This window comes from Megalobrama amblycephala, linkage group LG23, assembly GCF_018812025.1.
Source record: "Megalobrama amblycephala isolate DHTTF-2021 linkage group LG23, ASM1881202v1, whole genome shotgun sequence".
Lineage (NCBI taxonomy): Eukaryota > Metazoa > Chordata > Actinopteri > Cypriniformes > Xenocyprididae > Megalobrama > Megalobrama amblycephala.
The window spans coordinates 4,347,433-4,363,139 of record NC_063066.1 but is presented as its reverse complement, the minus strand read 5'-3'; the positions used below and the strand labels follow the sequence as shown (position 1 = coordinate 4,363,139).

Genomic DNA, 15,707 nt, shown 5'->3' with positions numbered 1-15,707 from the left:
GCTACATCTTGAGGAGTTGATCTCTAGTGCCCCCTAGTGGTGCTAGATCTTCACTACATACATTCTATCAGGTCCAGATGAAGGCTTCTGTCTCTGTTAGTGAGATTTATGTTCTGATTGAGTCTGTTTTCATTCTCATAATAGAACCATCCTCTTTGTTCCCTTACATTCACCAGCTTTTCCACAAAATACTCTTCCGATTTCCTTCCCAGCCAGCATGCAGGCCCTCAGACCGACTTAATGAAAGACGGCTGTCAAAACCAGAGACAGTGGATGAAAATGTCCTTGTATTATAATAAAGTCGTTCATCTTTGGTGGTACTGATGTATCAAATGGACGGGCTTGAGATGTTTGGGGGGGTCTCCGTCGGCAGACAGTAGTGTTTGTTGCAAAAGCCTGTTTTGAAACAGGAATTGAATTATGGGCCTGTAATGCAAACCACACGTGCGTCTGTGTTGGGTCTTTGTTCAGCCAAGACCTCCGTGAACTGTATCCTGCTATATCTGGGGACACTGATCTCTATCCGTACCTATGGCCTCAGCATTTCAGCAAAGGAAAATTACATTGCAAGCCAGTGCAAATACTAGCTGCCTGCCCACAAAGCAAAAATTTGTTCATTTTAATGCTAGCCTTTGTTTGCTTAATGTATTTGCTGGCAATGCTTTGTTGTTTTAGGTGTTTTACTGTGTAGTACGTATAGAATTAAATACAAATAGATGCATTTATTTGTGTATAAATATTTATTTATCATTCATTTATTTTTCCCCCAAAGACAGAGAAAGAGGAAAACCTTGTTTTAGGCTCAGGGGGAGATTAAGATATACTGTACTCACCACAATATCATTGCTTTTACCCCCTTCTCCTCTCTCTGTTGGTCTCTGGGCTTCTTTGCCAAACCACTGTCTCTAGCTGTCTGTAACTGCTTGTGCTCCATCCAGCAATAACTACTACAATACAGAACCAGGGTTTCTACAGCCTGAGCAGACTGTGTTCTCATGATCTGGAGTTAGTTTAAAGGACAGTGATAAGTTCATAACCTTAAATCTCACCTTTAAACAAAACACAATCCTAGAAGTCAGCAGAATCTGGGCCAAACAGTGCGCTACAGTCACTGCAGCGGAAGAAACAGGCAAAAAATCATCCAGCTGTGCTGGTCAGAGCACGCTGTCATGGTCTATGAGATGTTTCACGGAGGTTTCATGGAACCGGGGAACAAACGGCACTCTTCAATGGTTTAAAAATGACCGTGTGAAACAGAATCACTCTCTGGAGTTCACGCAGTCACAGTGCCAAACTCAGCAGGATGTGATTTGAGCGTGCTAACTCAAAGAAAGAGTGAACTCATGGCCAACACAAGCTCTCCTTTTCCCACAACATAAGCTCTCCCCATGTCAGCGCCAAATTCACTGGAAATACACCTGACGGAGTGTAATGTGGAAACCATAGCATTTTCAGACAGTGGGGAGATATTCTGTATTGCATATTCAGGCTTTTCATTTGAGCTTAAAACGATACTTTAAAAAGTTAATTTACCCCAGTGGTGACATGATACGGACAGTTTAAACTGCTGTTAAGGCTAATTTAATAGCTAGCAATTTGTGTATCCTAAATACACACATTTAAGTGCTATTTTTGCAAAATTTGACAAAACATAAGCTTGATGGGAAATGATGCAAAAAATACGAATATTTTGCTCACAGGTGATTTTTTTTTTTTTTTTTACTACTACCATTAAAAGGTTTAGGGGTTCAGGGAAATTAATAGTTTTATTCAGCAAGGATGCATGTATGCACTGTAATGTATGATGGATTTCCACAAACATATTAAGCACAACAAGCGTTTTCAACTGTGATGATAAGAAGAAATGTTTCTTAAAGGATCATGTGATGCTAGAGTAAAGGCTGCTGAAAATTCAGATTTGCAATTTTAAAATATATCAAAATAGAAAAAGGATGTTTTAAATTGTAATAACATTTAACATATTACTGCTTTTACTGTATTTATAATCAAATAACTCCAGTCTTGGTGAGCTTCTTTCAAAAACATGTTTATTTTTCTTCACACATGTATCATATTTAATATTTAAGTTTACACTTCACTGCCTTCTTGGATTGAAAAACAAAACAAAAAATGAAATCGCATTAGTAGCAAAATAAGCAGTCATGGTAGAAATGCTACAACTGAGGGACTGTAGTAATTTGAGGTCAGTTCAGATAAACATATTTTAATATATTTAATTATAAATGTATTAATATAATTATATATGTATATATATATATTGTCTGTCTTCTGCTTTCTCACAGTGTGGAGTCCGTGAATGATGGTCTTTTCCACATGGTGGAGGTGCTGATCCAGAATCAGACCCTGAGTTTGGTGGTGGATAAAGGGGCACCAAAAAGCCTGGGCAAACTGCCCCGCCCTCCTGCTGTGGACCACAACACACATCTCTATATAGGCGGTAAGAGTCAAAGACACCTCAGTGTTCATCAAAAAGCATTTGGGGCAGAGCCGTTCCTCCCTTTACACAAAGTATGCAAGTTGCGTTGGGCCCCCGAACCATCAAGGGACCCCTTGCTCTCAAAGATGATTTAATGACTAGGGATGTGATAGTTTCAGTTTTGATTTTGGCTTACAACGAAATCATAATATACAGTCTCCTGCTGGACACACATCTGCTTTGGGTGTGTGCTTAAACAGACAAATACACACATAAATATGTCAAAATGCCTGTCTTGGCGAGTTTTCACTTAAACGCAGTTAGTTATGTCTTAAGTGTACATAAACAGTTGGGAAAGTAATCGAATGTTAGTATATTAGATCTGTGCATTTGGCCTTAAAGTGACAGCAGCCTAATAAACCTGCTGTCTGTAATTTAATCAAACAAAAAAAGAAAACAAGAGAATCGTTCACTGCTCTTTAATGAATAACTAATATGTATTTAATTCATATTATGAAGACTATCGAGTTTTATTTTTTACATTTGATTACTTTATTACATTTCTGCACAGTAGGCTATTATTATTAGTAGGCTAAATTGTTTTTCATTTGCATCTTTTTTCTATTGTATTTGTCATATTGATTGTAATTGTAATTGTTTGTTGACAGTAAAACTGCTCTGAGAGAACAGATTAAGGGGTTAGGGGTCATTTTGGGGTTTTTATGAATGCATTGGCAGGGGTCTTCTAACAAAAATTTGCTTAAAGGTGCCATAGAATGGAAAATTGAATTTACCTTGGCATAGTTGAATAACAAGAGTTCAGTACATGGAAATGACATACAGTGAGTCTCAAACTCCATTGTTTCCTCCTTCTTATGTAAATTTGATTTGTTTAAAAGACCTCAGAAGAACAGGCGAATCTCAACATAACACCGACTGTTACGTAACAGTCGGGAACATTAATATGTACGCCCCCAATATTTGCATATGCCAGCCCATGTTCAAGGCATTAGACAAGGGCAGCCAGTATTAACGTCTGGATCTGTGCACAGCTGAATCATCAGACTAGGTAAGCAAGCAAGAACAATAGCGAAAAATGGCAGATGGAGCGATAATAACTGACATGATCCATGATAACATGATATTTTTAGTGATATTTGTAAATTGTCTTTCTAAATGTTTTGTTAGCATGTTGCTAATGTACTGTTAAATGTGGTTAAAGTTACCATCGTTTCTTACTGTATTCACGGAGACGAGCCGTCGTTATTTTCATTTTTAAAGACTTGCAGTCTGTATAATTCATAAACACAACTTCATTCTTTATAAATCTCTCCAACAGTGTGTAATGTTAGCTTTAGCCACGGAGCACTATCAAACTCATTCAGAATCAAATGTAAACATCCAAATAAACACTATACTTGCATGATCCGATGCATGCATGCAGTATGCATGACGAACATTTTGTAAAGATCCATTTGAGGGTTATATTAGCTGTGTGAACTTTGTAAATGCACTGTATTATAGTCGAGAGCTCGGGGGCGGGGAGCACGAGAATTTAAAGGGGCCGCAGCCTGAATTGGTGCATATTTAATGATGCCTCAAAATAGGCAGTTAAAATTCAGTGGACACCTTAGACTTATATTACATCTTTTGAAAACACGTTCTACGGCACCTTTAAGTCTTGGACCCGACACTGATTTGCAGTCCCTCTCAAATGTGTGTTATTATCATAATATTTGCCTGTTGTTCATATTTTAGGTGTTCCCTCTCTGATTGACACGGTAGGCCTGCGACCGGGTCCAGACCGTCCATTCCAGTCCTTTAACGGCTGTATTCATGACGTACGGCTCAACGGGGAACTCCAAGACCTCGGCGGTGGACTGGCAGGGCTGAAGGGCGTCTTGCCGGGCTGTCACTCCTGCGGCGTTTGCGCTCAGGGGGCCTGCAGACAGAGAGGAGAGGCAGGCGTGACCTGCGAGTGTCCCACCGGCCACAGCGGCCCGCTGTGTGAACAGATGACCTCCCAGAGCCCCTGTCAGAGCAGCAGGTACACAAACACGCATGTACACAAACACTCATGGTTGTGCTTGTATCAGGCAGTAATACCTTCTCTCTTCCTGTGCAGGTGTGTGCATGGTGTGTGTGTGCCTGCAGGCTCCTCGTACAGCTGCTCATGTGCAGATGGATACTCTGGCCAGTACTGTGACAGGCGGGACGAGTCCGCCGCATGCAGGGGGCAGCACTGTGTGCACGGAGAGTGCAGAGCGACGGAGAGCGGAGAGCCGGTTTGCCACTGCCAGCCTGGGTACAGCGGGCCGACCTGTGAAACAGGTGAGACACAGCTCTGCCAAACATATGCATTATTCTTGATCAGAATTTAAACACTTTAAATAGATGTTTTTATTTGGGCTTTTCTGCTCATCAGCCTCTGTGGCTAGTGGTTTTCCAAAGTTACTAGCACTTCAGCATTTTCACTGGCCACAATTTTGACCGATACCATGGGTAAAACTGCCATATAGATATTCTTAATATTATCTGATAATTTGGCAGCAGGTTTATTAGGCTGCTGTCACTTTAAGACCTGATGCACGGATCCATTATACTGTTACACATGCGCTTTCTTTCTTAACTTTTTACATTCACTTAAAACATAACTGACTGTGTTTACGTGAATACTCGCCAAGACCGGCATTTTGACATTATGTTGTGTGTATTTGACTGTTTAAGCGCAATAAACAGCTTAGTACTGAGAGGCGGTTTATGTGCACACTTTGGTGTGAGCTCAAAATCTGCGGGAATGAGTAAAACTTTGTGCAATCCCATGCCAAAATTCACCAATAATATTCACCTGGAGCAAATGAAATGAGTGAGGAGAGATGAGAGAGAGTGAAAGAGCAGCTGGGATCGTGTATCTATTCTGTGGAAAATTAGTATTGGAAGCACCAGCTCTTAGTTTATTATTTCAGATGCATTTTTAAAGCAAAAAAAAAAAAAAAAACCCTTTTTATTTTCTTAATAAAGGTTTCTGGTCCTACTGTGCACAATTCATCAGTGCAAGTTATTCTACGAGAAAAATTTTTCATAATCTTCCAACACGGTTGTGTTTACACTGTGATCTGTCTTTTCTTTTGTTATATTCCTTAGGTCTGTAGATCCATTTACCAAATGTTGCTTAATAAGATGACGATCCACATTGAAATTCTTTATTACTGTTGCTGTTCTCATAATCTAATGAATTTAATAATGTACTCTGCTTTTCAGATGACTGTTTTCATCCACACTTTAATGGGTGGTGAAGAATAATACAATAACATCACATTTAATAATATCTCATTTCAACAGAGCGCAACATCAATAACCACCAATTTTTCTCAGTGGCCTTTCATTTTTTCCATAAGATCTCCATAAGATACGTTTACTCTAAAACATTTACATTTATTCCAAAAATAAGTTAATAAATACTGCATATACACTACTGTTCAAAAGTTTGGAGTCAGTATGATTTAAAAATGCATTATGAATGCATTAAGTGCATCAAAAGTGCCAATAAAGACATACACTATTACAAAATATTTCAATAATTTAAATAAATGCTGTTCTTTTGAACCTTCTATTCAAAGTATCCACAAAAAAATGTATCAACATTAAGAAGCACAACAGTTTTCAACATTGATAATAATCAGAAATGTTTCTTGAGCAGCAAATCATCATATTAGAATGATTTCTGAAGGATCATGTGACACTGAAGACTGGAGTAATGATGCTGAAAATTCAGATTTGATCACAGGAATACATTACAGTTCAAAATGTATTCAAATAGAAAACAGTTATTTGAAATTGTAATAATATTTCACAATATTACTGTTTTTACAGTATTCGAGATTAAGTAAATGCAGCCTTGGTAAGCAGAAGAGACCCCAGCCTCTCAAAAATATGCATTTAAATGCATTGCAAATGCTGTTTCATTACCATGCAGTACCGAATCCAGAAGAGTGAAGCAACAAGTCAATATGTGACCTGAGAGTCCTTATGTTTATTAATATATTACATAAACGCTCTATCTGATGGCCCGTCCTGTGTCCCCTCCTCCACACAGAGCTGACGTGCCAAGGAGAGATGGTTCGCGAGCTGCTCAAGCGTCACATGGGTCATAAAAACTGCACCTCCACCAGTAAAATCCCGCGGGTGGAGTGTCCTCACGCCTGCCACTCGGGCCTGTGCTGCGCCCCCACCAAGAGCCGGAGACGGAAGGTCAGCTTCAGATGCTCCGACGGATCGTCCTTTTCCGAGGAGATGGAGACCACCGTGGAGTGCGGCTGCACAAAGTGCCCATTGTAATAATAGAGCAGAAGATGGAGCGGGAAAGAAAATATATTGTAAAATAAACAAAACACAAATAGAACTTATTTTTATTAAGGGATGTTTTTTTTTAAAAAAAGAAAGAGACTGTTTTTATGATGTTGCTTTTATGTGTCAGATGAAAAGTAATTTTGTATCGTCAAAGAAAAACACAGATTAACATTCCTGAAAATATATGAATTATATAAATATGTATAAATCTATATAAATGTACAACCTAACCTTAAGAATTAATTTGGTCTGTGTATTGCATGTCTGTTGTGAAGTGTGAGCGCGGAGAGACATTTTGATAGAGGATCAGGTGGCGACAGGGCTGACACGAGCCTGTGTAGCCAATCAGGGGAGGACTGTCTAGACTCTCTATCACAGGAAGTGGTGAGCCAACTTCCTGTGCTCTGGTGGCAACAAAGCAACTGCTTCCTAACGGACCTCAGAGAACTCACCTGCAGATTTCAAGGACAGAGCTTCCAGTGGGAATGGCTGATATTTTGAACTTTGGGTGTTTTTTTGTTTTGTTTTTTGCTTTGGTCCATCAGAGAGAGACGAGGAAAGCTCATCGCCGTGGCTCTGGTTTACAAGCTGCAACTCATCGGAGTGAATTGTTTGCATGACTGCATGGAAAAGTTAAATGTGAACTCGTGACACGCTGCGGTCAGGCAGTAAAGCTATTGTAGTAACTATGATAGTACCTGCTCTTTACTTGTACAGTTGAACTCCACATGCATCGACAGGTGATACAGGTGACCGCATCTCTGGTGCAGAGCACTTCATACTGACGTAGTATTCCGTCATAACCGTCCTTTACTAAAATATTAAATGCAAATATATTACACCCATTACTACTGTATTGTTTCATGTGTACCGTTTTTGTTTGTTTGTTTAATTTTTTCAGATTTCTTACTCAGAGAGAGCGAGGTCTATAGATTTTCCAAAGGAAAAGCTAAGCAGTGTTAATGAATATTCGGCCCCGTTCGTCACATACTGTTGAATAAAGGTACAAGCAGATTTAGGAATCTCCAGTGAACGATGTGCAAGAAGTGTCATGTTAGCACCACTAATCTGAAGACTGGTGTTTATACGGTGCATTTTCTAATAATGTTTTGTTAAATATGAATTAGAGAGTGATGATTAACTTACAAATGAATGTTGAATTAAACTTGTAATGAAATACAGGGTTGGACTTTTTGTGATTCTTTTTTTTTTTTTTTTTAAGATTATTAGATAAGGCAATGTTGTTTTCCTCATAAACATGACCAATCAGGCATAACATTATGAGCACTGACAGGTGAAGTGAATAACACTGATTATCTCTTCATCACGGCACCTGTTAGTGGGTGGATATATTAGGCAGCAAGTGAACATTTTGTCCTCAAAGTTGATGTGTTAGAAGCAGGAAAAACGGGCAAGCGTAAGGATTTGAGTGAGTTTGACGAGGGCTAAATTGTAATGGCTAGATGACTGGGTCAGAGCATCTCCAAAACTGCAGCTCTTGTGGGGTGTTCCCGGTCTGCAGTGGTCAGTATCTATCAAAAGTGCTCCAAGGAAGGAACAGTGGTGAACCGGCGACAGGGTCATGGGTGGCCAAGACTCAGCGAAGGCTGGCCCGTGTGGTCCGATCCAACAGACGAGCTGCTGTAGCTCAAATTGCTCAAGATGTTAATGCTGGTTCTGATAGAAAGGTGTCAGAATACACACGTATGGAGCTGCATAGCTGCTGACCAGTCAGGGTGCCCATGCTGACACCTGTCCACCGCCGAAAGCACCAACAGTGGACACGTGAGCATCAGAATTGGACCACGGAGCAATGGAAGAAGGTGGCCTGGTCTGATGAATCATGTTTTCTTTTACATCACGTGGATGGCCGGGTATGTGTGCGTCTCTTACCTGGGGAACACATGACACCAGGATGCACTATGGGAAGAAGGCAAGCCGGCGGAGGCAGTGTGATGCTTTGGGCAATGTTCTGCTGGGAAACCTTGGGTCCTGCCATCCATGTGGATGTTACTTTGACACGTACCACCTACCTAAGCATCATGGAAATGGTATTCCCTGGTGGCTGTGGCTCTTTCAGCAGGATAATGCTCCTGACACAAAGCACAAATGGTTCAGGAATGGTTTGAGGAGCACAACAACGAGTTTGAGGTGTTGACTTGGCCTCCAAATTCCCAGATCTCAAGCCAATCGAGCATCTGTGGGATGTGCTGAACAAACAAGTCCGATCTATGGAGGCTCCACCTCTCAACTTTAGGACTTAAAGGATCTGCTGCTAACATCTTGGTACCAGACACCACAGCACACCTTCAGGGGTCTAATGGAGTCCATGCCTGTCCATGTTTCCCATTAGGCCTATATGTATCTAGGTAATTCTAATAAGTTTTGCATATTTCAATTTCCATTAAGAATTCTAACGTATAGCATTTTTGATCAGGAGAACTCTGAGCTTGACACTACTGTTTTAGACCATAGGGCACACAGGAACAGAAGGTGTATTTAGGAGTTTTGTCCACTAGATGGAGGTATACACCAATTTACAGCGAGTCTGAATGTCTCTCAGGCATTGAGGCGGTTAGTGGCTGAATACAGTTGATCATTTTGATTGCAGTTTGGAGGATTTGGCCTTCACTAATCTGGACTCAAAGGAAGACTGATTACAGCCGTGTTCTTGACCTACAATAGGCAGAATGTTCCGTAAGGCTGTTTTATTTCCAATTAGTCAGTGAACTCTGATATTTTTACTTGAACTTTGATATGTTTTTTCCTGCAGTGTGTAGACAAGTAAACCTGTGTGACCTGTAGTCTTTGAATTACTGGATCCTTTTTTTCCTTAAGGGTGCACTCAGTAAGTTATTGTCTTTGTTCAGTCTTATGTGAATCACTCATTCAACCGATTTGTTGAAAAACATGATTCATTCATTAAAGGAGTGGTTGATTATGATTTCACATTTTTAACTTTAGTTATTGTGTAATGTTGCTGTTTGATCATCTGCAAGGTTACGACGTACAAAGTTCAATGCAAAGAGAGATATTTTCTTTTAAAGAATTCTCTGTTTAAGGACTACAACAAACGGCTGGTAGGGACTACAACGAGCTTCTTCCCAGGTTAGTGACATCACTAACCCTAAAATTTACATAAACCCCACCCCCCAGAACACACAACAAATGGGGTGAGGCCATGTTGGGCTGCTTTAGAGAAGAGGAAGAGTTGTTGTAGTAGAGTGTTGTTGTCATGCCGTCATTTTATGCTGGACTGCTTCACAAACGAGGGTCAATTCAACACAAAAGATTAACATGACGGCACATGCTAGTGGATGAGTTGAATCAACTCCACAGCAACTACATAAATTTATACACTAGCCATTCAGAAACGTCCAGTTTCATTCTTAAAGTTGTAACTTCTTCCTGAGTCTCTCCATCAGTGTCGACAATGTAAGGCTGAACACCGTTACTAACAATCCTCATTTTGGCTGCGTGAGATTCTCCAGCTTTGTTGTTGTTGAGCTGTTAAAGCTCCGCCCTCTTCTGGAAAGGGGGCGGGAGCAGCAGCTCATTTGCGTTTAAAGGGACACACACAAAAATGGCGTGTTTTTGCTCACACCCAAATAGGGGCAAATTTGACAAGCTATAATAAATGATCTGTGGGGTATTTTAAGCTGAAACTTCACAGACACATTCTGGAGACACCAGAGACTAATATTATAATATCTGTGTTTGGAATGATTTAGGAATGTGTCTGTCATGTGCTGTTCAGTAGTGGCTGAACAACAGTAGTTTCAGGAAAACATGTAATGAGTAGTGCATAATGAACATGAGAAGGCATTTTTCTACCATTACAATAATTGTAGTTATTGATGTCATGTGGCATATTTACTTTTCAAGGTGTCATTTGTGGCTCATTAAAGTGACATGTAATAAAGTCAACTATTAAAAATGACCTATAGGATGATGCATGATTATGCAAGACTTAATTTGATGTTGAGTTCCTGTAGCTCAAAAGGTGAAGTATGACTAGCTAGGGCAGGGGTAGGCAAGTTCGGTTCTAGAGAGCCGCTGTCCTGCTGAGTTTAGCTCCAACCTTAATCAAACACACCTGAACAAGCTAATCAAGCTCTTCAGGATTACTAAGGCTATAGGCAGCTGAAGGTTTTTTTTTTCAGGGTTGGAGCTAAACTCAGCAGGACAACGGCTCTCTAGGACCGAACTTGCCTACCCCTGAGCTAGGGCAAGGTCATGAGTTTGAGACATGACCTGATGAAACATATAGCTTAATGCAATGTGAGTGACCTGCAGATTTCTTCATAAATACTCCTAAAGACTGTAGTGACCTTTCACATAACATAAAGTCCAGGCCTGGTCCTCTCTCGTCCTTCACTGTTGTCGCTCCTCCTTTTAGGCTTCCAGAGCTCCTCCGTGAGAGATACGAGACCGGTGCCAAGTGCAGGTGACGCTCATTAGCAATCACGCCAACGGCTTCACGCCGTTCCCTCCCGGCTCTCGCCCCTCCCTGCTCGTCACAGATCTCTTTATGAACTTTTTTGAAGCATCAAAATGTCAGTTGTGTAGCTGTCTATGGAGGGACAGGAAGCAACAAAAGTCTTACGGGTTTGGAACGACATAAGGGTGAGTAATTAATGACAGAATTTTCATTTTTTGGGTGAACTAACCCTTTAAACTGTGTGAAATCCTGAGAACAGAGACCAAGGAAACAAAACAGTCCAGTTATGATACTAACATCTGGAAAACATTTTTGTGATCAATATTTTTGGACTGGTAGAGAAAGATTTTAAATTTGTATATCTGCTTAATGTAATTTTTGTCAGCTTTTGCAGCACAGGCATATCGATGACCTCAGAGCTAATAAAAGCCATCAACTCCAAATTTGATTTCATGTACTTCTGAAAAATGTGAAAACTGCAAGACAGTACTAGAGGATTCGCAGTTAATGTGAAGGTCAGGATGACCTACTAGCTCTATTATCTCTCTTAGTAATCCACGGGAAAAGAGAGATTTTAGTAGCATTCAGATTACATGGCAAGCATCCCAGATTACCCGGAACAATGGCGCAGTAATACCCAGCTGCACCAGGTTTGCAGCGTGATACATCCACTTGTTTATTGAAGGGGCTAATCTCTCCATAAGTCTAGTCCCCGTGAGAATCTGTGTTTACAAAAGGACGGATCTGCGCCTCTTTCATGCCATTCAAATCCTTTCAAGTGCTCAGTCATTATGTTCAGTAGCTTGCCTCTTAACCCTGGTTCCCTAACATGTGGCTCTTCCTCCTGCCAGAGAAGATGGAGAGGTAAAACTGCCGGGGCATGTCAAGTTATTGAGGCACTATAATACTTGCAATTCCTCAGAATTAGCCACACATTGTGATCATGTGCAAAATGCTTCTGAGGAAGAAGACGAGAGGAAATTGCCACAGAGATCAAACACAGATGCAGGAAATGAATGGAAATACTTCTAGGAGTAGTTCAGCCAAAAATGACAATCCTGTCATCACGGTGAATGGAGATTTTAAGCTTAAAAAAAGAATGAAAAAGCCCCAAAAAGTGCTCCATATGATTTAGTATTTCCAGTGAACCAGATGAACCGATTCATTGAGTAGATTCAACTCACTCATGAATCAGATATCAGTATATTTCTTTTGAACTCTATGACCAGTTAATCATATTGGACTACCAGTTCATTTTTGATATTCCATCATTCACAAGTTGGATTGTTGAGTTAAATTTCAAATATCCATAAAACCTCCATCAGTTTTCTGAGGTGACATTCAGCAATGATTCATAAGGAGAAGATATCTTGACAATATTAGATGTGATAGTGAAATATGGCATTGACAGAGAGCAGGATTCTGTGTGAAAGAAAGTTCCCACCACACAGCTGGTTATAATCAGGCTGAGATGGCAAACAGATGGTGCCCGACTGGCAGGGCAGCCACACACCAGAATGTTGTGCAATATGTCAAACAAACATATTTGAGACACAATTCGTTTTTGTACCTATTGCTTTATTTTGAAAGGTCAGGAAATGTATCATTCTTGTCCAGCCGAGTTTTCCATGGGCGAGTTTTCCATTATTTCTTCAGAAAAGTCTAAATCCGGGGACGTACTCACAAAATATTTATCATATTTATAATATCTTATCAGTTACCATTAAGATCTCTCCTAAATGGCAGTAACATTTCTTAGGTAAGCGTTTCCGCTTAAAATTTGTGGATTGAAATATCCAAAAACCACTATATATTTTGTTGACTTGTGTACTTTATTTCAAATGTTTCCAAGAATGTTTAAATCCAGAGAAATAAGTAATTTTAATGTCCGTGTGTCACCTATTAGTGACATCATACCCATGTTACCCTCGATTTCCAGTTTTATTTTGTAGAAAAAACACCAAAAAGACGCTTTAATATATTATGTGTTTTATTAGACAGGTGAACAATTGTTTGGATACGTTCATCGACAGAAAACGAATCATGTTATATAGCTCAACACAGTAAGTCTTATTGTTTAAATCTCGTTTTCTTGATTTACAGCGAGTACCATGTTTTATCATGCCTAATATCGATCTAGCTCACTGCAGTGTGCATCAAGTGTCTCACAGCAGCCGCCGAGTGAACACAGAATAGCATTATAACAACTTTTAACACACAAATGTATCTAATATGATAAACAGTGCTGCGTTACCCCACATACGCTTGACCAGAAGAAGTGGAAGCGGCGGCAGTGACATAATAAAAGTCCCGCTGCTCTCGATTCGTGTGTCGTGCTCATCTCTCATTAGCAATTGCTCCAGTTGCCCGCCTGCTCTGCTTCATACTACAGTAACTTTAATAATCTCATCCATGAATATGATTTCTGCCCGGGTCCCATCCTAATGTATTTCCACCAGCTGCAGACGTGAAGACAACACCTCCCATGATTCTGCGCTCAATCTCAGGTGTCATCAAGCTACGCCTTTGTTTTGAATAAGCAACCTCTAGTGGCGAAAATTTACATAGTGTGCCTTTAAAACCTATTCACAAAGCTGCTGGGGAGATATCTCCTGGTTGACCTCGTTGCTATGGATGGGATGATGTCAACAAGCTTATTAACTATGCACACAGTGATTGGCTGAAAAGGGATGGGTCTCTGTTAGTGATATTGTAGAACAAGGTATCATGTTGCCATATTCAAACAAAGATTTTAAAATAAAAATGTTGCCATATTCAAATAAAGATTTTAAAATGTAGGCTAAGTGTCACTAATTAAACAAGTATATGTTCAGCTAATTGTCTGCCTCTTACATGTCTGCATCTCGTAAACAATTAGCTGATTTGCATATAAGCAGCCTTTCAATTAACTAGAGTAAACATGGCCGATTGTAAGACGGTGTGCAAACATAAAAGAAAAACAAACTGGACGCAAGAACAGCTGTTACTTCTTGCCCAACTTATAGGGCAGAAGAGATTGCAGAATTCAAGTGACCAACAACTGTCTCAGGTAATAGGACATTATTTTCAACTTGACTGCAATGCTTTATTCCCATCATTCAGTGGATTACATAAATGAACATTGTTATGATCTTTACAGATTAAAAAGTTTCTCCTAATCGGCAAGTTAGAAGATACTTTTAGCCTTGAGATGTTTTGTGAATGCAGCTCCTGGTTTCTATTTTATTTCTATTTATTTTTTTGGTAAAGCATGTTGTTGAATCTTGGATTCAAATTCAATTTAATCAATAGAACAATACATTTAGTGTTTGCTAATGTCCGTTTCTAAGAAGAATTTTGTTTTGGAAAAAATGTCTGCACCTTAAGGTCTTTTGACAGCATGACTTGCATGTTTTCAGGATGTTTGTGGTTTTATTTACGACCACCACTGAGGGCACTTCATTTACTGGGGTTAATGAGTAGACTATAAAGTAAGCCGCAAAGCCTTAGAACAAATGAAGTCTGTTTTGCTAAGGACACTTTCCTGGGTCCTTTTAGAAAATTAAATTAGCAAGATCAAATTAATGTTTTGAGAATGGTGAAAAATGCCAAACTGGATAATGCATAAAAAATAAACAGAAAAGAAAACTCCTGGATCAGATTCATTTTTCCTTTACTAGTCAATGACTGGTTGTTCGGTGGACACCGGAGACGTTTGGTATTTGAGTGCTTCTAGGAGTGTGACGGTGGAGGGGTGGCAGCCTGTCTTGGCATGGGTGCGAGACTAACTGCTGCTCTGCCCTCAGATCATTGACAGCTGTGCACTTTCCAGTCCAATAAATCCTTCCAGCATGGAACGGAAAACCAGATAACATGGGTTGAGTTGCCATCTTTCAGCAGTCTTCCATCAACAACTAAAACATGCAGTCTACATGTTTACCTGGCTATCACAGAGCAAAACAAGGCAATTGGGATCATTTTTAAACTGTTTAGCCTTTAAAGGGTTAGTTCACCCAAAAATGAAAATTTTGTCATTATTTACTCACCCTCATGTCGTTCCACAACTGTAACACTTTTTCTTTCATCTTCGGAACACAAATGAAGATCTTTTTGATGAAATCTGAGAGCTTTCTGTCCCTCCATAGGCAGCTATGCAACTGACACTTTCATGCTTCAAAAAGTTCATAAAGATTTAGTCCAAATTTTTTGAAGAGACTCAACTGCTTTATATGATGAGCAGATCTTGCTTGATGCGCAAGAACAAACTCTTGCAGAAGCTCAAACGTGCTGCGTAACACGAGAATGAACCTCACTGGTTCTTGATGAAGCTCAAATGTGCTGCATAACACGAGAATGAACCTCATTGGTTCTTGATGAAGCTCAAATGTGCTGCATAACACGAGAATGAACCTCATTGGTTCTTGCGGAAGCTCAAACGTGCTGTGTAACACGAGAACGAACCTCATTGGTTCTTGCAGAAGCTCAAACGTGCTGCGTTAC

General features: G+C 40.0%; 1 protein-coding gene across 2 annotated transcripts in view; it reads left to right on the top strand.

Annotated features, from left to right (window-relative positions):
- Positions 1-7,968, top strand: part of slit3 (slit homolog 3 (Drosophila)) — a 216,629-nt gene extending 208,661 nt beyond the window's left edge. The window contains exons 33-36 of one of the 2 annotated variants that reach the window (XM_048175935.1): positions 2,304-2,458; positions 4,223-4,484; positions 4,563-4,768; positions 6,534-7,968. In XM_048175935.1, the coding sequence (XP_048031892.1) occupies positions 2,304-2,458; positions 4,223-4,484; positions 4,563-4,768; positions 6,534-6,775 (865 nt within the window). In that variant the 3' untranslated portion in view covers positions 6,776-7,968. Of the gene's footprint in view, positions 1-2,303; positions 2,459-4,195; positions 4,485-4,562; positions 4,769-6,533 lie in introns of both variants that reach the window. The other variant, XM_048175934.1, reaches the window with a different exon arrangement.
- The last annotated feature ends 7,739 nt before the right edge of the window (positions 7,969-15,707 follow it).